At 50.0% G+C, this 22,527-nt stretch overlaps 1 protein-coding gene across 1 annotated transcript in view; it reads left to right on the top strand.

The window, feature by feature from the left end:
* Positions 1 to 17,655, top strand: part of ATP8B3 (ATPase phospholipid transporting 8B3) — a 27,347-nt gene extending 9,692 nt beyond the window's left edge. The window contains exons 12-29 of the mRNA XM_012804420.2: positions 618 to 808; positions 918 to 1,126; positions 1,353 to 1,381; positions 1,469 to 1,637; positions 2,094 to 2,282; positions 2,370 to 2,482; positions 4,232 to 4,363; positions 4,523 to 4,637; positions 5,455 to 5,530; positions 5,751 to 5,862; positions 6,137 to 6,503; positions 6,604 to 6,827; positions 12,697 to 12,780; positions 13,825 to 14,064; positions 14,225 to 14,363; positions 14,769 to 14,896; positions 16,690 to 16,866; positions 17,473 to 17,655. Of these exons, the coding sequence (XP_012659874.1) occupies positions 618 to 808; positions 918 to 1,126; positions 1,353 to 1,381; positions 1,469 to 1,637; positions 2,094 to 2,282; positions 2,370 to 2,482; positions 4,232 to 4,363; positions 4,523 to 4,637; positions 5,455 to 5,530; positions 5,751 to 5,862; positions 6,137 to 6,503; positions 6,604 to 6,827; positions 12,697 to 12,780; positions 13,825 to 14,064; positions 14,225 to 14,363; positions 14,769 to 14,896; positions 16,690 to 16,866; positions 17,473 to 17,655 (2,877 nt within the window). The remainder of the gene's footprint in view (positions 1 to 617; positions 809 to 917; positions 1,127 to 1,352; positions 1,382 to 1,468; positions 1,638 to 2,093; positions 2,283 to 2,369; positions 2,483 to 4,231; positions 4,364 to 4,522; positions 4,638 to 5,454; positions 5,531 to 5,750; positions 5,863 to 6,136; positions 6,504 to 6,603; positions 6,828 to 12,696; positions 12,781 to 13,824; positions 14,065 to 14,224; positions 14,364 to 14,768; positions 14,897 to 16,689; positions 16,867 to 17,472) is intronic.
* The last annotated feature ends 4,872 nt before the right edge of the window (positions 17,656 to 22,527 follow it).

The following is a 22,527-nucleotide window of genomic DNA, read 5'->3' as shown; positions in this document are numbered from 1 at the left end:
AATGCCACGGCACTCTACCCAGGGGGACAGCTTGAGGCTCTGTCTCAAAAAAAAAAAAAAAATCATTAACTATTAACTTTTGGCCAATCAACTCTATCTTTTAAAAAGTTACTATAATAAAAAAGAATCAACCACAAGCTGGGTACCGTGGCTCACACCTGTAATCCTAGTACTTTGGGAGGCTGAGTTGGGAGGATTGCTTGAAGCCAAGAGTTTAAGACCAGCCTAGGAAAAAGCAAAAGCAAGACTCCATCTCTACAAAGAATTAAAAAATTAACCTGGCATGGTATTGCATGCCTGTAGTCCCAGCTACTTGAAGGCTGAGGCAAGAGGATTGCTTGAGCCCGAGTTGGAGCTACAGTGGGCTATGATTATGTTGCTGCAACATAGCCTAGGTGACAGAGTGAGATCTGACTTCAAAGGAAAAAAAAGTCAGCTATGAAACTTTGGCAAAAACTCTATAATTCCCCTGCCCTTGGGTTGTCTGCTTTCTCCTCATCTCCCCTGATACAGAGTTGGGGGCCCTTCCCATCTCTGAGCATGTCGTACTGGGTGTCTCTGTGGCATCTCAGTGCCCCCAGGCTCTCCACACCCTCGCCCCTCCCATCACCTGGCAGATCTTCCTGTTCCTGGTGGTCATCGCCATGGCCTTGGCTGTGAGCTTCGGTTTCTCCTTCAAAGAATTCAGAGATAGGCACTACTACATGGCGACACCACAAAGGGGAAGCATAGCCCTCGAGTCCTTCTTCATCTTCTGGGGCTTCCTCATCCTGCTCAGCGTCATGATACCGATGGCCATGTTCGTCCTGTGAGTCCCTGGCAGCCTCTCCTGCAGGCATGCCTGTTCCTCAGATGGGGCAAGAGGAGGCCTATGATCAGCAGGCAGAGCTGGGGTATGACCCCAAGTGCATTTGCAGAGCTGAATTTATCTACCTGGGAAACAGCATCTTCATCAACTGGGACAAGCAGATGTACTATGAGCCACAGGATATCCCTGCCAAGGCCCGCAGCACCAGCCTCAACGACCATTTGGGCCAGGTGCAGTACATCTTCTCCGACAAGACAGGCACGCTCACACAGAATGTCATGACCTTCAAGAAGTGCTGCATAAGTGGCTGCATCTATGGTAGGGCCCCACTCTGCCCCCAACCCTGCCCCACCGTCAGGGTCCCCTTCTTCACCAGGGTCACCCAGGGGTCTGGGAACGTCCTGATGCCTGAGCTGGGAGCTGGTACTCAGGGGACCCTCAGTCTCTTTAAGTGGGGGCTGGGTGTCCAAGGGCAGAGAATGTGGGACCCCCATCCCCAAGTTGGTCTTGGAAAGCTGGGACCTGAAAGAGGGTTTTTCCCCAGGTCCAGACGCAGAGGAAAGGACCCTTAAGGTAAGCTCTGCCCTCCCTGCAGTGCCAGAAGACAGGAGGAATGGTGAGTGATCCACTCATAGCTGCCTGTGCCCCCACCACCCCCAGGAGAACCCCTACCTTTGGAATAAATATGCCGATGAGAAGTTTCTTTTCCACAACAAGAAACTGCTGTACATTGTACAAGCCAGAAAAGACAAGGTGGTGCAAGAGTTCTGGCGCGTGCTTGCCATCTGCCACACTGTGATGGTGCAGGAGAAAGACAGTGAGCGCTGTGGCTACCCCCACCTCTTCTTCTTCTCAGAGGTCCCTGGGTTTAGAGCTTTTTCACTGGGCTTAGAGGACACTCAGGCCCTTGTCCCAGGCCCCACCTTGAGGGTGTCCAGGCCAGGAGCCGAAACAAGGGATTGCTTAGTATTGGGATTGGAGGAAGCATGTGTCATCATCAGAGCTAAAGGATTTCCAGGGATTTCCAGGAGCCTGAGGAATCTGCTGTTGAGTGGGGAGGTCATCTAGACTGGGACTTAAATGCCCACCTCCCTCTATTTTGCTTAGAGATTGTGCAGGCCCTAGAGACCACTGTCCCATAAACATTTGTAAGCACCTGCCAGTTTCCTTCCCTGCACTGTGGAGTGGAGGTGGGCCCCATTATGAGACCCCAAAGGGCCTACATGTGGCCAGATCTCTGCAAATGTACGCCTCCTGTACCCCAATGGTCCCATTCCCCCACCAGACCAGCTGTTGTACCAGGCGGCTTCCCCAGATGAGGAGGCACTGGTTACGGCGGCCCGGAACTTTGGCTACGTGTTCGTGTCACGTACCCAGGACACCATCACGCTGATGGAGCTGGGGGAGGAGCAGGTCTATCAGGTTCTGGCCATGATGGACTTCAACAGCACGCGCAAGCGGATGTCAGTGCTGGGTGAGCCCTGGCTGCCCTTACCCTAAGTCCCAAGGTAAGGGTGGACAGAGGGGAGTATGTTGGACAGCTGTACTTTTCCTCCTATAGTCCGAAAACCTGAGGGCACCATCTACCTCTACACCAAGGGTGCTGACACTGTCATCTTGGATCGCTTGCACAAGAGAGATCTATCCGAGCTTGCCACAGAAGAGGCCTTGGCTGTGAGTCCCTTGGCAGTGAGGAGCATATATGGATAGGGATAGGGGCAGGGCTGTGGAGGGAGGAGAGTGTACAGAGAAATGGCTACAGGTACTTGGGGAAGCCATGTACAGTTGGGTAGGTTGTACATTGTACATTGCACCTTCTCCACCCCCCCAGCACAAACATACAAGAGGGCTAAACTCCAAAGTGTACCTGCCCAGAGAGGGTGTCTTTTTCTAATTTACCCAAGGACACACTGTGGTTGGGCTTTGGCCCTAGACTGGGTTTCAGGATCCATTTAGTCTTCTCTATTCTAAACCTTTTCTCTCTGTGGACGAAGCTCAAACTCTTTAGATCAATCTTCAAGGCTGTCTCTCTCTGTCTCCTGCTGGCCTCCCTAACTTGCCTCTCCTTGTCCCCCAGCGGACTTCCCAGTCCAATGTCTGCTTGCAATTTCCCCCATGCTCAAGTGATACATTGGGGCCTTTGCACATGCTCTTCCCTGTTTGGAATGCCTGTACAGAGCTTTGTCATTCAGAACCTTTTGGTTCTCAAGCCTCACCCACAAGGTACCCACCTTCAAGGGGCCTCTCTTGCCCTGTCCCCCTAACCTAGGTCTTGTCCCACCCCAGCTCTCTTTCTCTGGCCCAGCCCTGACTCTACAGGGCCACAGGGAACAGAGGCCCATGGACAGGGTAGGCAAAGAATGCCCTGCCCTGCCATGGTATGGGGGTAGCCAGGCATCCAGTCTTTGACCCAGAACCAGGGAAGTACAGTCAGAATAATGATCCAGCCCAGAAGCTCAGCAAGGTGGCTTGGATCAACCACCCCAAGGATTAGATGGGTAAACTGAGTCACAAGAAGAGTAAAGGCCTGTCAGGAGCTCCCAATGCTTAGGTTACCCTCTGTGGCATCCAAGCTCAACCTCTTGGGCCCACCCCCATCAAGAACAAAAGTAAGACCTCCTTGGGGCAGAAACTTTGGGGTGGGAGAGGGAAGAAAGGAACCTCATAAGTACTTTCCTTGGAGACCACCAAGCTCTCAGGCTACCCTTGGAGTGGGCCCCAACGGATCCTTCCTAGTCCCTTCTCCACCCCAGGGGCCTCAACCCTAGCCCAGCCCTTGAAAAATGAGGTAGAGTGGCTCACACCTCTATTCCCAGCACTCTGGGAGGCCAACGTAGGAGGCTTGCTTGAGATGGCCTGAGGAACATAGTGAAATGTCATCTCCACAAAAATTTTAAAAAGTATATGGGCATGGTGGCTCACACCTGTAGTATGAATTACTTGGGAGGCTGAGGTAAAAGGAATACTTAAGCCCAGGAATCCAAAGCTATAGTGAGCTATGATTGTGCCATTGCACTCGACCCTGGCTGACACAGGTAAAGAGTGAAGTGCAGAGATTCTACTAAGCAAGGGTCAGAGGGAGGGACCTGGGGCTGGGGGAGCTCTGCCTGGGGAGGGGTCCAATTGGGTGGGCTGCATAGAGGATAATGGGGAAATAGAGTTTGCCATGCAAATCATAGTGAGCCTGTTTCTGGCGGGAGAAAGGCTTATGCAAAAGTCTGGAAGCAAAAATGAGCTGAGCATGTCCAGGGGCTGAGATGAAGCATGTGTGGAGTTGGGGTCCCATGTTGGTTTTCTGAGCCCCCTCTGGCTGCTGTGGGGAGGTGGGACAGACAGCCTGTTGGTGAGCGGGGTGGGGGGGAAGTTGAGCATGGAAGGGTAGAAGGGACAGGTAGCAACAGGTTCTGCCTGGCTGGTCCTCAGGCCTTTGCAAAAGAGACCCTCCGGACGCTGTGCCTGGCCTATAAGGAGGTGGACAAGGACATTTATGAGGAGTGGCAGCGCCGGCACAAGGATGCCAGCATCTTGCTGCAGAACCGGGCAGAGGCCCTGCAAGAGCTATATGAGGAGCTGGAACAGGACCTCCAGGTGGGCAAACATGCTGGGGAGTGGGGGGAATGGCGGTTGGGACCTGGGAACCCCCAGCCCTGCCAGGGATCCAAGTTCCTGCTCAGTCTCTCCCCGGCCCTCCCCCACTGCCACTCACCCCCCCACCAGCTGCTGGGAGCCACAGCCATCGAGGACAAACTACAGGATGGCGTCCCTGATACCATCAAGTGTCTCAAGAAGGGGAACATCAAAATATGGGTGCTCACAGGGGACAAGCAAGGTGGGTCCCAGGGTGGCTCTGGGCAGCCGCTGGGTCACCAGTCAAGCCGTACTCCCCCAGTTCAGATCATATAACTTGTCCAAAGTCCAGCTGTTAACTAGTCTCATTTGTTTGGGTTAAGCATTCATTGCCCTCCATGCTGTCCTGGGGAAAAGGAGAAACAGGAGTGATTAAAAACATTGCAATGCTCAGGGTACCTCCCAGGGGCCAGGGGCCATGCAGAGTACCTGGTGAGAGTTTCACCCTTATAGCAACCCTGCAAAGTGAGCCCCTTATTACCCTGGTGTGACAAATGGGCTCAACAGGGCTCAGAAAGCGTGGGGCACCTGCCTAACATGGTCTAGTCACTTAAGGGCAAAGTGGGGATAGGAACTTAAGGTCCTGTGCCTTTGGAGCCCTAACTCTATTCTGCCATGGAATGGGAGTCCCCATTGAAATAGTCACAACTATTTAAATTTCATATGAACTTTATGACCCTGTATTAACAATGCCATTTTTCTGAATATGTAAGGGCAAATGTCCAGGCTGACTTAAATTTTTGCCTTCTGATTTTAAAAGAAAATTAAGTTATTTCCATAAGCCCTAGGCATGATATACCCAATGATCCTGGCCTCTCTGACATTCCTCAGCGGCCCAGCCCCAACCAGTGGAGAGGTAGCATCTCTTGCTTAAAACTACAGCCAAAATCTGAGGGCTGGCTCTTATTGGACAGCCCAGTTTACATACCCTTCTCTGAACCAATCACCATAGCCAAAGGGTGGGGCATGCTGCTGGGATTGGTAGGGCCATATAGGAAGTGAGCCTAGTTTGTTTGCAGAGACGGCAGTGAACATCAGCTTTGCCTGCAAGCTCCTGACAGAGAACATGCTCATTCTGGAAGAGAAGGAGATACTGTAAGAGATGGGGGGTAGGGGCCAGTGAGTGGGAGGGACAAGGATGTGGAGGCACCTGGGGATTAGCAGAACACCCTCTGCCATCACTTGGCTGGCCTCTGAGGGCCTCTCTGCCTCTACTCAGAGGTCACTTGACGTAAGGGAAACCTGAGGCACCTTGGGGGAGGGTAGAAAGAAGGCCGTGCCCTCTAGCCTTGCTGACCCTTGTGGGCACCCCCAGCCGGATCCTGGAGGACTACTCAGAGTGCAACAATAACCTGTTGACCAAGAACAGCTTTCTGAAGTCCCTGCCACAAATGAATTTGGCGATGGTCATCAATGGGGACTTCTTGGTTAGTTTCAGCTCAGGGTAGAGGAGGGGCTGGGAGAATTGAGTGACTAGAGGTGGAGTGTGGCCCAAAGGGCCCTGGGTTGGGAGGAGGACTGTTGGGAATACCAAGGCTGAAGGGCCTTGAATGACAATGTGGAGAGACTGGACTCAGAGGGGCTAGAGTGGGTGACAGACATGGTCAAGCCTGACCTGGGGAAGAGACAGGAGGCCAGCCTGAGGCGGGTGGTGATGGAGATGAGCTGTGAGAGTGACACAGCCCGTTCCCTGCTGGCTAGGACCAGGTGCTGCTGTCTTTGCGCAAAGAGCCCCGTGCCCTGATCCAGAACAAGAATGCAGATGAGTCTCAACAAAAATCTGGTGAAGGCATAAGGGATGTCCAACAGGCCAGGCAGATATCCATGCTGTGGAGGACCTTCGGAACCCAGTTGACTCAATCCAAGTTCAACAAATCAGAAACCCAAGAGAGCCCCGAGGTGTGTCGTGAGCGTGCCTTCGTGGACCTGGCCTCAAGATGCCAGGCTGTCATCTGCTGTCGGGTGACGCCCAAGCAAAAGGCCTTGATTGTGGCGCTGGTCAAGAAATATCAGCAAGTGGTGACCCTGGCCATCGGGGATGGTGCCAACGATGTCAATATGATCAAGAGTGGGTGGCAGGTGGTGTGGGTGGTGGGTAGCAGGTTTGGGGGAGGCTGGGGCAGCTCCCCGGGGTGGTCAGGAGCTGAGTGGCCATTTGTGTCTAAAAGCTGCAGACATCGGCGTGGGACTGGCAGGTCAGGAGGGCATGCAGGCGGCGAACAACAGTGACTATGTGCTGGCCCAGTTCTGCTTCCTGCAGCGGCTGTTGCTGGTGCATGGACGTTGGTCTTACATGCGGGTCTGCAAATTCCTGCGCTACTTCTTCTACAAGACGCTGGCCAGCATGATGGTTCAGATCTGGTTCTCTTTCTACAGTGGCTTCAGTGCCCAGGTGAGCTTGCCCAGCCACAGCTGCCCCACTGGGGAGAGCGGTTCTCTGGGGATGCAGTGTTCCTCCTGTAGCTGCCAGGAGTATCATGCATACTCAGAAGTTGGGGGTCCTCACTAGGTAGGGCTTGCTCCATGTGACACAGCACTACAGCCTTTGAGGAGGCCACATTCATGGAAGTATAAAGCCCAGATAAAAGGAGGTAATGGTTCCTGCCTAGCTCTTGGTGCAGCATTTTCAGGGATATTTGGCCAATGAGAGCTTTGAAGTAAGTTTGAGTGCTTCAAACATACCTCCTCAGGGGGACAGTAAGGAGAACAAGAACTGGCTTGGCGCCTATAACTCAAGCGGCTAAGGCGCCAGCCACATATACCAGAGCTGGTAGATTCGTATCCAGCCCAGGCCTGCCAAACAACAATGACAACTATAACCAAAAATAAAAAAAAGAAAAAGAAAGAGAGAGAGAAAGAGAGAACAAGAACTTGAACCCCAGAGAAGATAAAATTGTGGGAACTGGTTGCTTCTAGGTCCCTGACTTCAGGACTCTCCATGTTATCATGATAAAACCTAGATGTGCTCTCTGGTCCCTTAGCAGAGTTATAGGGCAGTGATTTTCTCTGCAGTATAAGGAAACTGTCTTGAATTAGGTGTCTTTGAGAGGGGATGAGCTCCCTATCACTAATACCCATGCTTGAGTGAAAGTTTCACAGAAGTACCCATAAGAAATACCTATTATTTTCTGTTTTACTTTTTAATTTCTAGGTATTTTACTCTTTTAAATGCTATTGTAAATGGAATAGTTTTCTGAATTTCTTTTGTATTGTTCATTGCCAGTGTATAGAAACACAGTCGAGACTGGGCATGGTGACTCACGCCTGTAATCCTATCACTCTGGGAGGGCAAAGTGGGTGAATTGCCTGAGCACAGGAGTTTGAGATCAGCCTGAGCAAGAGCAAGACCTGGTCTCTATTAAAAATAGAAAAATTAGCTGGGCATTGTGGTGGGTGCCTGTAGTCCCAGCTACTTGGTGGACTGAGGTAAGAGGATGGCTTGAGCCCAAGCATTTGAGGTTGTGGTGAGTTATAATGATGCCGTGGCATTCTACCCAGGGTGACAGAGTAAGTTTCTGTCTAAAACAAAAAGAAACACAGCTGATTTTTTCATGTGTTGATCTTGTACCTTGTGACTTGGCTGAATTCATTTTTGGCTCTACTATCTTTCCTGTGGGTCTTTTGGGATTTCCTACATACAGGATCACGTTATCTGAAAATAGAGGTTGTTTCACTTTTTCTTTTCCAGTTTGGATGCCCTTTATTTCTTGTTCTTGCCTTATTGCAGTGGCTAGTGCTTCCAGTATAGTGTTTGAATAGCAACAGTGAAAGGGGGCATCCTCATCTTGTTCTCAAAATTAAGGCAGAAAGCTTTCAATTTTTCTATACTTACTAATTGGAATTCTTTTTCTTTTCTTTTTTTGTGACAGAGTCTCACTATGTCTCCTTTGGTAGAGTGCCATGGTATCACAGCTCACAGCAACCTCAAACTCTTTATTTTATTTATTTATTTAATTATTTATTTATTTATTTTGTCGAGATAGAGTTCTACCTTATGCCCTGAGAAGAGTGCAATGGCATCGTAGCTCACTGCAACCTCAGATTTGGGTTGTGGGCATCCCGCTGCCTCAGCTTCTAAAGCTGCTGGGATTACAGGCACTCACCGTGGCGCCTGGCTGGGTTTTTCCATTATTTCCTATGAGTCGGGGTCTCACTCTCACTCAGACAAACCTCGAACTCCTGAGCTCAAGCAATCCTCCCGCCTCAGCATTCCACAGTGCTGGGATTACAGGCGTGAGCCACTGCACCTGGCTAAACTCTTTATTTTTATTTTTTATTTTAGAGACAGAGTCTCACTTTATCACCCTCAGTAGGCTGCTGTGGCATCACAGCCCACAGCAACCTCCAACTCCTGGGCTTAAGCGATTCTCTTGTCTCAGCCTCCCAAGTAGCTGGAACTCCAGGTGCCTGCCACAACGCCCAACTTTTCTTTCTTTTTTTTTTTTGCAGTTTTTGCTGGGGCTGAGTTTGAACCCACCACCTCTGGCATATGGGGACAGTGCCCTACTCCTTTGAGCCACAGGTGCCGCCCTCAGCTATTTTTGTTGTTGTTGTTGTTGCAATTTTGGCTGGGGCCAGGTTAGAACCCGCCACCCTTGGTATATGGGGCTGGCGCCCTACCCACTGAGTCACAGGCACTGCCCCAACCTCAAACTCTTGGACTTAAGCCTCCTAAGTAGTTAGGACTACAGGCACACACCACAATGCCCAGCTTTTTTGTTGCAGTTGTAATTGTTGTTTAGCTGGCCCAGGCAGGGTTCAAACCCACCAGCCTGGGTGTATGTGGCTGGCGCTGTAACCACTGTGCTACAGATGCCAAGCCAATTGGAATTTTTCTGCAGGAAGAACTGTTCCTTCTCCCCTCCATTCATTTATTTAATTATTTATTCATATCATTATTATTTATTCATATGGGCTTGTGGATATTGTATTTTCTATATTTCAAGTTATCTCAGCTTTGTCTTCTTGACATTTACCTGCTATTCTCTGAGCACAGCCTTACATTCTTGTGCCACAAGATGTCCCAGGCTCATTTTCCACTTCCCTTATCCCAGCCCTGGCATCAGCCATTTGCTTTAAGGAGCCCTGGTTCTCTTCACTGGAATGGTGTAATTAGACTCCAAGATCTGCATGTCTGGTGTGTTCATTGCTATAGGGATGCTGTTACCTCATCTAGGAAATATACACATATTAACACATGTGTAGACACACATATATTTCTGTTTCTACAGTCATGTATCATTTTGCAATAGGGATACATTCTAACGAATGCACTGGGAAACTTTCTGCAATTTAGGCAATTTCATTGTTATGCAAACATCAAAGAGCGGACTTACACAAGCCTGGATGGTGTAGCCTACTACACATGGAGGCTCCATGGTACAGCCTAGGCTACAAACATGTACAGCACATTACCTAGCTGAACACAGCAATTATAGCACAATGGTAAATATTTGTGTATCTAAACATAGAAAATGTTTCCTTGGCAGGTGGTTAGAAAAAATAAATAAGTAAAATAAACATAGAAAATGTTCAGTTAATTAAAAGAAAAAAGAAAATGTGCAGTAAAAATACAGTATTCTAGGTGGCGCCTGTGGCTCAAAGGAGTAGGGCCCCGGCCCCATATGCCGGAGGTGGTGGGTTCAAATCCAGCCCTGGCCAGAAACTGCAAAAATTAAATAATTAAATAATAAATAAAATACAGTATTCTAATCTTATGGGGCCACTGTCATATATATAATTTGTTGTTGATTGAAATGTCATTATATGGCTCAGCGCCTGTAGCTCAACAGCTAGGGTACCAGCCACATACACCAGGCTGGTGGGTATGAACCTGGCCCGGGCCTGCCAAACAACGACAATTACAACAACAACAAAACAGCTGGGCGTTGTGGCGGGCGCCTGTAGTCCTAACTACTTTGGAGGCTGAAGGAAGAGAATTGCTTAAGCCCAAGAGCTTGAGGTTGCTGTGAGCAGTGACACCATGGCACTCTACTGAGGGCAACATAGTGAGACTCTGTCTCAGAAAAAAAAAAATCTCATTATATGATGACTATATTCCTATGTATCCAGTCTATCATCTATATGTCTATATGGTCTATATGCATATCTATCTTTTTTTTTTAGAGACAGGTTCTTGTTTTGTCACCCAAGCTGGAGCTCAGTGACATCACATAGCACACTGCAGCCTCAGACTCGTGGACTCAATCGATCCTTCCACCTCAGCTTCCTGAAGTGCTGGGATTACAGTGCTGTACCAGCACACCCGGCCTGTCTATATAATCTATTATCTATCATCCATCTAACATGTATAGGTGTATATCTGTTATATATCTATCTGTGTGTTTATTAAAACCATGTGTTCACACCAATACCTCTGATTCTAATCCCATAGCACAGGGCTGAGTTTAGCCTTCACCATATTCTTACTCATTTGTAGCTGTTTTCTCCAAGAGTAGGGGACATGACCTTTGTTATCTACAATATCTTTACTTTTTTGCTCAATCCTAGAATAAACGTATACTGGTTTTGGCATTGAAGTACATATTTTTATTACTTCTTTTTCTTTTCTTTTATTTTGAGACAGAGTCTCACTCTGTTGCCCCAGGCTAGAGCACCATGGCTTTAGCCTAGCTCACAGCAACCTCAAACTCCTGATCTCAAGTGATCCTCCTACCTCGGCCTCCTAGAGTGCTAGAATTACAGGCATGAGCCAATGCACCTGACCAGAAGTAATTTTCTTTTTTTTTTTTCTTTGAGACATAGTTTCACTATGTTGCCCTCAGTGGAGTGCAGTGGCATCACAGCTCACAGCAACCTCAAACTTTGGGGCTTAAACGATTCTCCTTGTCTCAGCCTCCCAAGTAACTGGGACTGCAGGCACCTGCCACAACACCCAGCTATTTTTTGGTTGCAGTTGTCATTGCTGTTAAGCAGGCCAGGGCTGGGCTCGAACCCACCAGCCTTGGTGTATATGGCTGGTGCCCTACTCACTGACTGATGGGCACCAAGTCCAGAGGTAATTTTCTTTAAAAACTGGGCTGGGGCTTGGCACCTGTGGCTCAAGTGGCTAAGGCGCCAGCCACATACACCTAAGGTGGTGGGTTAGAATCCAGCCCGGGCCCGCCAAACAACAATGATGGCTGCAACCGAAAAAAAATAGCCAGGCGTTGTGGCGGGTGCCCGTGGTCCCAGCAACTTGGGAGACGGAGGCAGGAGACTTGCTTGAGCCCAGGAGTTGGAGGTTGCTGTGAGCTGTGATGTCACGGCCACTCTACCCAGGGAGACAGCCTGAGGCTCTGTCTCAAAAAAAAAAAAAAAAACTGGGCTGGATCTGTGCACTGTGAGAGGAGTTGAACTAGTCAGCCTTGGGTTTCTTCCAACTCTATTCTAAATAATGAAATAGGGCCAACTGTCATAACCAGAGGTTTAACACCAGCCTGAGCAAGAGTGAGACTCCTTTTCCATATAAAACAGAAAAATTAGCTGGATGTGGTGGCTCACACCTGTAGTCCCAGCTACTTGGGCTACTTGGTAGGCTGAGGCAGAAGGATCGCTTGAACCCAGGAGGTCCAGGCTGCAGTGAACCACCTTAGTGCCCAGTGCCACTGTACTCCACCCTGGGAGTCAAAGCAAAACACTGTTTTTGTTTTTTTGTTTTTTTTGAGACAGAGCTTCAAGCTTTCCCCTGGGTAGAGTGGCCATGGCATCACAGCTCACAGCAACCTCCAACTCCTCGGCTCAAGCGAGTCTCCTGCCTTAGCCTCCCAAGTAGCTAGGACCACAGGCGCCCACCACAATGCCCAGCTATTTTTTGGTGGCAGCCATCATTGTTGTTTTGGCGGGCCCGGGCTGGATTCGAACCTGCCACCTTAGGTGTATGTGGCTGGCGCCTTAGCCACTTGAGCTACAGGTGTCCAGCTACAAAACACTGTCTTTAAAAAAAAAAAAAGGAATAGAAGAAACACATTCTTTATAGCTGTTTTTCCTTTTGTAGCTCTTTCTTGAATGAAGTCACCCAATTAAAACAAAAACTCAGAGGTGCCATTTGAAAAGAATTAGACCATGCTTTTTTCTCTCTGCCTTTTATCTTCCAGCCTTTGTCAAGCATCACTTAAGCCAAGCCCAGTCTTAGTCCCAGCCGTGATTGTAAGGTGACTGTCTAACTCACCTGGGATCTTCCTCAGGTGCCCGGCCAGTATAGTGGGGGCTCTCTGGGCATCTGCAGGCTGACTCTGTTCCCTTCCTTCTCCCCGACTCAGCCCCTGTATGAAGGCTGGTTCCTGGCCCTGTTCAACCTCCTGTATAGCACCTTGCCAGTTCTCTACATCGGGCTCTTCGAGCAGGTGAGCAGGTGGAGGCCTAGCCTCCTTCTTCCAGGTTGGCCCTCCTATTTGTGCCCCAGCCAGCCTCTCCTCCCCCAGAGCCAAGGGCAGGGCTTGGGGGGAGGACAGTTCACACCTCTCCCCACCCACTACCATGTACCTGCTTCCACTAGAGCTCAGTCTGATCTTGGGGTCAGTAGAAGGAGGCCTCTTGCCAAGTTCCTTTCTGTGGGATGCCCCTCCTTCAGCCCCCAAGCCCCAGTGCCTCTGTCTATCCAACTGTGCAGTGGAGAGACAGCATCAGATAAGCAGTCCTGGGCCAGATGTGGTGACTCAAGTTTGTAACCTCAGCGCTTTGGGAGGCCAAGGTAGGAGGATCATATGAGGCCAGGACTTTGAGACCAGCCTGGGCAACATAGTGAGATCCCATCTCTAGAAAAAATAAAAATATTAGTTGGGCATGGTGACTTGAGCCTATATTCTTGGCTACTCAGGAGGCTGAGGTGGGAGAAATAGTTAAGCCCAGGAATTGGAGGCTGGAGTGAGCTGTGATGACACCACTACACTCCTGCCTGGGTAACAGACTGAAACAGTAACAGTCTCTACTCCCCTTCCCAGGAAAAGAAGAAATGGTCCTGCTAAGTTTGCTCCCCCTCCCAGCCCCGAGAAGCCCCAGCTAAGTGATCTGGAGTGTGAAGGGGGTTGGGGTCTTGTAGAATGTTCCAAAAGATGGACATATTCCACACATACACAGTCCAGTACAGAAGCCACCAGCCACATGTGGCCAGTAAGGAGACCTATGACCAAGGAACCAGCTTTTTATGTCATTTCCTGTTATCTAGAATTGTAAATGGTGGTGGAAGTTCAAATAGCACACCTGCCACCCTTTCAGCCATTCCCATGCATAATACAGTTGAATGGTGCCCACTGGTCTTCTGAACTCCCAGTTTGTTTTTATTTTAATTGACATGAATTCTGAGGACTCTCAGAGTCCAGACCTCTGTAGGGACCCTGCCTCCATCCTATGCCAAGATCCTGCCATCCATCCCTCCACACCCACCCCAGGATGTGAGTGACCAGCGGAGCCTGGAGATGCCTGAGCTATACATGGCAGGGCAGAAGGACAAGCTCTTCAATTACTGGGTCTTCTTCCAAGCCATCGCCCACGGCACAGTCACCTCCCTAGTCAACTTCTTCATGACCCTGTGGCTCAGCCAGGACACTGCAGGACCTGCCAGCTTCAGTGACCACCAGTCCTTCTCGGTGGTCGTGGCCCTGTCAGGGCTGCTGTCCGTCACCGTAGAGGTGGGCAGGGTCCTCGCCAATTGAGGTCTCCTCCCCAGGGCTCCTGGCTTTGGAGGCCTCAGTGGGTACCCTTCCTAGATCCCAGGGGCTTGGTGTCCTGGCCTCACTCCTGGCCCCAGGCTCCCCAGTGCCATAGCTAAGCCCCTCCCTCTCGGCCCAGGTCATCCTAATCATCAGGTACTGGACTGTGCTGTGCGTGTTGTCCATCCTCCTCAGCCTCATCTTCTACGGCCTCATAACTTGCAATACCCAGAGCACCTGGCTCTACAGGATCTCCCCGAAGACTTTCCCATTTCTGTGTGAGCCACCAGTGTCAGGGTGGGGATGAGGAGGTCCCCTGACATGGGTTTCCCTGCACTGAGGACAGGCAGCTGTGCAGGTTGCATGTTGATCACAAAATTCAGTGGTCACACAAAACATCCCCCAGGGGCAAGGGTTCCCTCCCCCCTCCCCCCTTTCTTTCTTTTTATTAAGTCATGGCTGTGTACATTAATGCAATTGTGGGGTACAATGTGCTGATTTTATATATAATTTGAAATATTTTCATCAAACTGGTTAACATAGCCTTCACGGCATTTTTTTAGTTATCGGGTTGAAGAGGTTCCTTTTTTGAAGCCAGCACAAAGGTGTCCTATGGTCTTGGGGTATCTGCTGGGGGCCTGAAGGGAAGGCGAGTTTCTGCTGTGACCCTGCTCCATCCCCAGATGTCGACAGAAATGTGCTGTCCTGCCCTTCCACCCTGCTTGTCATCCTGTTGAATGTGTCCCTGAACACCCTGCCCATCTTGGCCTTCCGAATCATTTACCAAGCTCTCAAGAAGCCCTGCCTTAAGGTGAGGTTTGGCTGGGGTCCCCCCACCCTGCACATTCCCAGGACCCCATAATGGGGAAGCCAGTGCTGGAAGTAGAGACTCTACGGTGCCTCTGCCTCTGCTGGCCCTTGGAGGCACTGGGCTGGGGAGGAAGGTGGGCATCAAGACCCAGGCACACCCAGTGCCCTTGGGGTGGGACCAGATGCCTCAAGGAAAGTAGCAGGGATTACTCAGAAGGCTGACATCATCAGATTTCTACCAGGAATGATCTAAGGCTTAGGGTTGAGGTGATAGAAACAACCTTGAAATGGTTTCGTCAAAGGGAGGGACTTAGAAATAACCAAAGAGTTCATTGAGAGATAAATGGATAAATGTGGTCCATCCAAACACTGGAATATCACTCAGCCATGAAAAGGAAGGGAGCTCTAGGCCGCAACATGGATGGACCTCAATGACATCATGTGAAGTAAGAGAAGACAGACACAAAATGACAGATATTTTATGATTCCACTTTTAGGAAGTCCCTAGAGCAGTCAAAATCATAGCAAAGGAAAATAGAATTGAGGTGCTGGGGAGGGAGTGGACAATTAGTACTTCATGGGGACAGAGTTTCAGGTTTTTGTTTTCTTTTCGAGACAGTCTTATCATGTCACCCTCGGTAGAGTGCTGTGGCATCACAGCTCAAAGTCTTGGGCTTAAGAGATTTTCTTGCCTCAGCCTCCCTAGTAGCTGGGACTACAAGTGCCTGATACAACACCCGGCTATTTTGTTGATGTTGTTGTTGTAATTGTCATTGTTGTTTAGCAGGCCCAGGCCAGGTTCGAACCCACCAGCCCCAATGTATGTGGCTGGTGCCCTAAACACTGAGCTATGTGCGCTGAGCCAGTGCTGCAGTTTTGGAGGATGAGAAAGTTCTAGAGATGGAGGGTGGTGATGGTTGCACAACAGTGTGAATGTGCTTAATGCCACCAAGCTGTAGTGTGTACTGAAAATGCTTTATTTATTTATTTATTTATTTTGAGACACATTCTCGCTATATTGCCCTTGGTAGAGCACCGTGATGTCACAGCTCACAGCTACCTCATATTCTTGGGCTTAAGTGATTCTCTTGCCTCAGCCTCCCAAGTAGCTAGGACTATAGGCACCTGCCACAATGCCCAACTATTTTTTGTTGTTGTAGTTGTCATTGTTTGGCAGGCCCAGGCCGGGTTTGAACCAGCCAGCCTTGGTATACGTGGCTGGCACCCTAACCACTGAGCTAGGAGCACTGAGAAGTGAAAAATGGTTTGGATGGTCAATTTTATGTTATGTATATTTTACTACAATAAATAAGGGGGAATTTACCAGCTCATATAAACCAAACATGGAAAAACAAGTTGCAACTGGGATAGGTCCCAGACTTGAGTGGAGGACCAGAACATGCCACACACCTGTCACCAGTTCCTGCCACCTTCTACGACACAGGCTGGACACATGGCTATCCCAGATTCACCTTTCCTGGGTTTGTGACCAGAAGGCACCCAAGGCACCTAATGGCTGGTACAGAGTTAGGTCTCAGGGAAAGACTTTGATTGGCTGGTCCAGAGGTAGGAGGGCAGGACTTAATTGGTGGGTCTAAAGTTAAATCCCAGAGCAAGACTGATTAGCTGATCCAGAGAGGACTCTAGCTCACCTTGGGTAGGAAATAAGTTGGCCAATCAATGGTAGCCTTGGGCTCTGCATTGGCCCCCACTGGAGGGCAGGTAATATAAAACCAGTCACCAAAGTGTGGGACCTTGGTGACCATACTCTCCCCCTCCTGCTTTACTTTTCAGGAGGAGGAGAAGGAGGAGGCCTCAACTGAGGAGATTACCACTGTGGAGCCCATACCTCGTTTACAGCGACAGACAAGAAGCCGTCGTTCCAGCTATGCCTTCTCCCACCGTGAGGGCTATGCAGACCTCATCACTCAGGGCACAATTCTTCGGAAGCCACCAGAGGTCAGCAGTGAGGTGATACCTGATTCCCCAGTGCCATCTGTTGAAGAGCTGCCTTTGAACTCAAAGAACGCATCCTGGCATTTCAGGAGGTTATCATTCTTAGGGAAGATGAAGCACCATCACCAGGGGAAGTTGTCCTCTGAGGACATGCATCAATCTTCCACAGTGAGCTCATCCTTCTCTGTGGACAGGCAATCCCCTCTTTCTTCAGAAAACCAATCTTCTTTTACCAAAAGGTTGCCTAGTAGCATAAACAGACCACCTGGGTCTCTCCAGAATTTTCAGGTGGCACAGGAGAGCCTCTCTGTCCCCAAGCAGAATCCATCTCTTTTTGAGAATCTGCTGGGCCCTCCTGAGAGCCAGCCACAACATTTGCCTTTAGGCCAGCCAGCTTTGGACAGCCAACAAAAATCCTCAAAGGAAATGCTATCATCTGGGAGGATTTCATTCAAGAAAAACCAGCCATATGTCTCACAAAAGCCACAAACCTCCAAGGAGGGGATAGTGTCACTTCCCAGCAAGACTCACATGTCAGTGGTAAAGAGTCTATCAAATACAGAAGAATCGTCTGTGGAAGAGCAGCCCATGGAAGTGGAGCCCTTTCCCACCGAGAGGCAGCCATCACCCATGGAGTGGCTGCCGGTGCCTATCAAGGAGCAGTTGTCACCTGATTTGGTGGAGGAGCTATCCCTGCCCCCAGAGGAGCAGTCATTGCCCTATAAATCTCAAGCAGCCAACAGGAGGCCTTCCTCCAATGACAAGGACACCACATCTTTGTCTAATAAACCAGGGTCCATCTGACCCGGGGCTTCTTTAGGCTCACTCTTCCTACACTTCTTTTTATGATGCCACATGGAATAGTCTTTCCAGGTTTTTAAAGTTAGAATGCTGACCTCTAGTGGCTCAATGGGGTATTTGCAGGGAAAGGTTTTTTCTTCACCCTGGGGTAATGTGGGTAAGCTTCATTGTTCTCAAAAGAGAGAAAGGTATAAGCAGATTCTGTTTAACAGTCCTGGCTCCTTCCACTGCCTGCCATCAGGCCCCTTTCTAAACAGTTTATAAACTCCAATTCTGGTGTCATCTAGCTTCTTCCACCAGGCTACACTGGTCTCTTCCCTTCAAAACTTCCTTTCACTTTAGAATCCAGAAAGCTGTGGACAGAGACTTCTTAGAAGTAGGTCCTGAGAAGGTCTGCATCTTGGGTCTTGGTTGACTCAAAGACACCAAGCTTTTTTATCTGATTCTTAACTGTTCCTTGTGAAAGGTAAAACAGTGTGTGGGTAGAGGCTCAGGGCAGGCCAGTGGCCAAGGAAGAGGGTAGGGTTCAGAGCTGAGAGAGGCAAGTGGGATGGAGGCAGAGTCCTTCTTCCCTTCCTCACCAGTCTTGTGATGGGCCCCATTCCTCCTCCTCCTACACCCGTCCCCAGTTGGCCAACACACATGCCCAGGTGAGTGACCAGAAAAAATTTATTGAAGAAAAAGAAAACAAACCCAGCACAGCAATGGTTAACAATGACTTGTTTTTTGAAAGCCTTTCCCCTGAGGGTGAGAGCAGAGAGGGCATTCTTCTTCCCCTCAAGCACTGGGGGACAGAGGACTTTGGATGACCCTAATTTCCAGTCTCTTGAAAACACCCAGGGCCACCTGGCCTCCCAGGCACACACCCCACCCGCCAAGCAGGCTGAGATAATCCCACCAAAAACAGCCTTAATGGGGAAGAGCATCTGATAGGTCCACAACCATGTCCCAGGAGGCTGATGGCATTGGTTTGGTTCAGATTTGTTGGCAAAGAATATGAAATGGCCCAAGTTCCAGCTGGTGCAGGGGCCTAGGTGCACCCTTCACCCTGTCTTCATTTCAGGTCTCTTGAACCCCCAGCCCCAGGCAGACTAAGGCCTTCTGTCTCATGGGGTATAAAGCACCTCCTTTGGCTACCACAACCCCCATTTCCTCAGGGGCTGTCCTAGAATGTGAGCCCTCCAATCTCTCCTCCACAGGCTCACCCCTGCAGCCCTTGGCCTCTTGGGAAGAAATCATAAGGAACCCCAAGCCAACTTGTCCTCTTCCTTTTCCACATCCAGGGACTGTTTGGAGGTGGCTTGAAAACTGGGCCTCATGGCAAAAGTAGAGTCATGGGCAGAGAGACATTGTCCCAAAGTCCACTTTCCTGATTTGGTGGGGAGGGACTTTATCCTCTAGGATCCCATAGTGAGCTGGGAGGGAGAGTCTCTACAGGTGTACACCCCACAACCTCCCGGGCCAAACAGAAAGGTGAACACACACCCAGCCCTGGACCCAGGAGGCTGAGGGTGTCTAGGCGAGGGTGATAGGGCTTTAGGAAGTTGGGGCACACCCAGCCTCTACCCTGGGCAATAAGTCTTGAATTATCTGATTGTCTGCCTCCTCTGATCAAGACACTTGGGGATTCATGCTGATGAGAAACCAACCAGATGACAGAGTGAGGGGTGCAGATGGTGATGACACTCCAGTAGACCCAAGAACAAGGAATGGGGAGGCTACTGGTCTCTGCCCCACCGTGGAAGGCAGGCAGCATCTGGGGGCTGATGGATGGAACAAACCCAGGTGCCCAGGTCTTGCCTCTGGCCTCCTTCTTCCTGTCTACCTGGGGCCCAGCCCACCTGCCACCAGCTGGACACAGTTCCTTAGAAAGCAGGAAGGAAACAGCAACACAAAGAACCATGGAACATCACCACCTTGGGCATGAGACACAATGATGCAACATGGAATCCTAGGGCCACCACCCACTGGGCCCCACCCCCACCCCCCACCCCAGCCACTTGTTACATTAGTGTCAGGAAAGAGTACATTAGTCATGCATCAAATCAAATTCCATTGTGTCTTTTTTTTTCATTTTTCTTCCTTTTTTTTTCTTAAATTACATTTGAACACAGAACACATAGAATAATAAATACTCTTATAAGACATGACTCCAACAAACGAGAAAACTGAGCAAGCCAGAGAACAGAAAGGTATACCTCTGTCTCTCTCTCCTTCTCTCCTTCCTAAAGGACTTGTTTAAATAAGAAATCTGTAAACGCCACCAGTCCTCCCTCTCAAGTCTCTCTCATGATCATCTCCCTCTAACTCTGCTTGTGACCACCAGCTTTCAGCTTCCAGCGCCCTGACATTCAATATGTCTCTCCCATGGGACTCGTCAAAGACATGACATGCCATCATCTGCAAAATTATAATTTAACGGTATAAAGCTTCAAGTCACGTATTCCAAAAACTAGCTAAGGATTTTTTTTAATCACATAAACTATACATTAAATATTTTGAGGTATTTCAGAGAAAATTGTCAAAGGCTCAAAGGAATTGTGCTGGAGGTATTGTTCCCCGTATGGAGAATGCTCTTTGGTATGTGACAACCGACTGGGTAAGGGGGAGGCAGGGATTGGGTAGGGGGCAGATTGGAATGACAGCCCCCTTAGGGAGACGGACCAAGTTTGGGGGAGGGGAGGGTAAGGGAGCTGGTGTGTGTGTGTGTGTGTATGTGTGTGTGAATGTGTGTGATACAGTGTCTGAACAGGATCCAGGAGTCCTAGGCTGCTTCTCTGACAGTGGAGCTTCATCTGGTACGACCACAGTTCATACCTAGAATGTTTCACAACCAAAAGGATCTGGAGGTGATGCTTTTCCAGCAGGGGACAGAACAGGAGGCTCCTCCCACTTAACCGTTCAGCCTTCAAGGCCAGACCAGTGAAAGACTGGCCCAGCAGAGGGCGCCTGGCAAATCCCCATCCCACACTGGCCACTGCCAGGTGGCCAGAGACCCCAGCATGGATTTCCTAAGAAGGTCATGGGACCAGGGCCACAGTGGACCCTCCTGACCCCAAAACTCTTCATTGCCTTAAAGGGGAGTGTCTCTTCCCTCATTAAGTTCATATATACACAAATATATGAATATGTTATACAAAACATTTTCTACAACCTGAAAGTTCAATTTTGCCCTTCTAGTTTTAAAAGAAAAATGTTTTCATGGTCCTGGGCCTGCTGGGCTCCCATATATTCAGTGAGCAGGACAGCTCCAGATCCATGTCAGGAGCTTGGGGGTGAGGATGGAGGAAGACCAGGAGCTTGGGTTTGAGGTGGAGGTGGGGCCTCCCAGAATCCAACTCCTAGGGACAGCAAAAAAAAGGAACAGGATCCAGTGTAGATGTGTGGGTCTTGTGTGTGTGTGTGTGTGTGTGTGTGTGTGTGTGTGTAAATCTTCTGTGTGTCCATATCTTCATGTATTGGGGAGAGGGGTTCATTGCTGAGTGGGAATAGGGACTCTTTATGTTTAAGATTCTGCCCCAACACCCAAAGGTTCTAGAAGCATCACTCAGATCCAGTTGCTTAAAAAGCTGGGAGAATAGCGAGTCGATAAGGACAAGAGAACACTCCATACACATCTTTGGTTCAAGAAGAAGGCACTCATCGACCTCACTATCCTCTCTCTCCCTCTCCTTCTCTCTCTCTCTCTCTCTCTCTCACCCTCTCCCTCTCTCTCCTTCTCTCATTCTCTCTGGTAGGGGAAGGGGCAGCCCCTAGTAGGCAGGGCCCAAAGCCGGTCTGTGCTCAACTGGTCCAGGGAACAGTAGCAACCAGCACTAGTCCTTGGGGGAAATCTTTGGTATCAGATGTGATTTTTCCAATCACAAACATGAACGTTTGAGTGAGGTAGCCTTTACCTGGGGGAGGGGAAGGGGCATTTCACTAGAAATGTCTTTTGCATTCTCAAGGGGAGAGGAGGGGTGGACCCCTCCCTGGGAGGCAGCAGATGAGTAGGGTCCAGGCTTTGGAAAGGATGGGGTTTCCTTCCAGCCTCTGATCTTGAACCCCAGGGAGGCTGGCACTTGAGATCCAGCCATCTGCCAGTCTTGAAGGTCACCCAGACGAGATAAGAAGAGCCTAGCAGGGCAGAGCGGGGTAGGGAGCTCATCCTCACCCTTCCCCCTTCTCATTTTCTTTTTGGCAAAATAATAGACACAGCACATTCCATCTTCTTCAGCATCTTCTTTCTCCAGTCAGGAAGAGATGTCAAGGTTCACCCCCACTGCCCCCTCTAGGTCCAGGTCAGCACCCCCAAGAGGGGGGGATCGATGAGCTTCAGGGAGTTTCAAGCACCTCTGCATCCCCAGGGCCTCAGGCATGGTGGGCCATGTGCCTCCTGGGGTCCTCATCTCCTCTTGGTGGAATCTGGACATAGTCTTCAGTCTCCTGGGTTGCCTCTTTCCCTGTGTGGCGTTGAACAAGGTGCCTGAAGGTAAAGTGAACTAGAGAGGGGTGCTGAGGGGGGAGAAGCGTCTGGAAGTTACCCGCATGAGGGAGCCTGCTGTTCCCTCTGGCCTGGGGCGGGCTGGGAGGGTGCTTCTCCGTGGGTGCTGGGGCCGCCGCAGGCCTCCTCCCCAGGCTTTAAGGCAGGCGATTCTTGGCACGAGGAACCCTGGCTGCCCCCCCAGGAGCAGCTCAGTTCTTGGCGGTGGGGGCCGTCCTGCCAGCGGGCGGGTGGGTTTGGGTGTGGGGCACGGTGAGGATCGAGTCTGAGTGGGTTTTGGTGACTCTGGAAGGGGCTCTGGGAAAGGGGCAGAGGGTGTACTGCGGGGGTACCTCCTCCCCAGAGGGAAGGAAGGGAAGGAAGGAAAGAAGGGCTGGTTGGCTTTTCCTGCC

Source organism: Otolemur garnettii, unplaced genomic scaffold, assembly GCF_000181295.1.
Source record: "Otolemur garnettii isolate 467f Iridium unplaced genomic scaffold, OtoGar3 scaffold00029, whole genome shotgun sequence".
Classification (NCBI taxonomy): domain Eukaryota; kingdom Metazoa; phylum Chordata; class Mammalia; order Primates; family Galagidae; genus Otolemur; species Otolemur garnettii.
The sequence above is the reverse complement of the archived record's forward strand: the minus strand, read 5'-3'. Positions and strand labels throughout refer to the sequence as shown.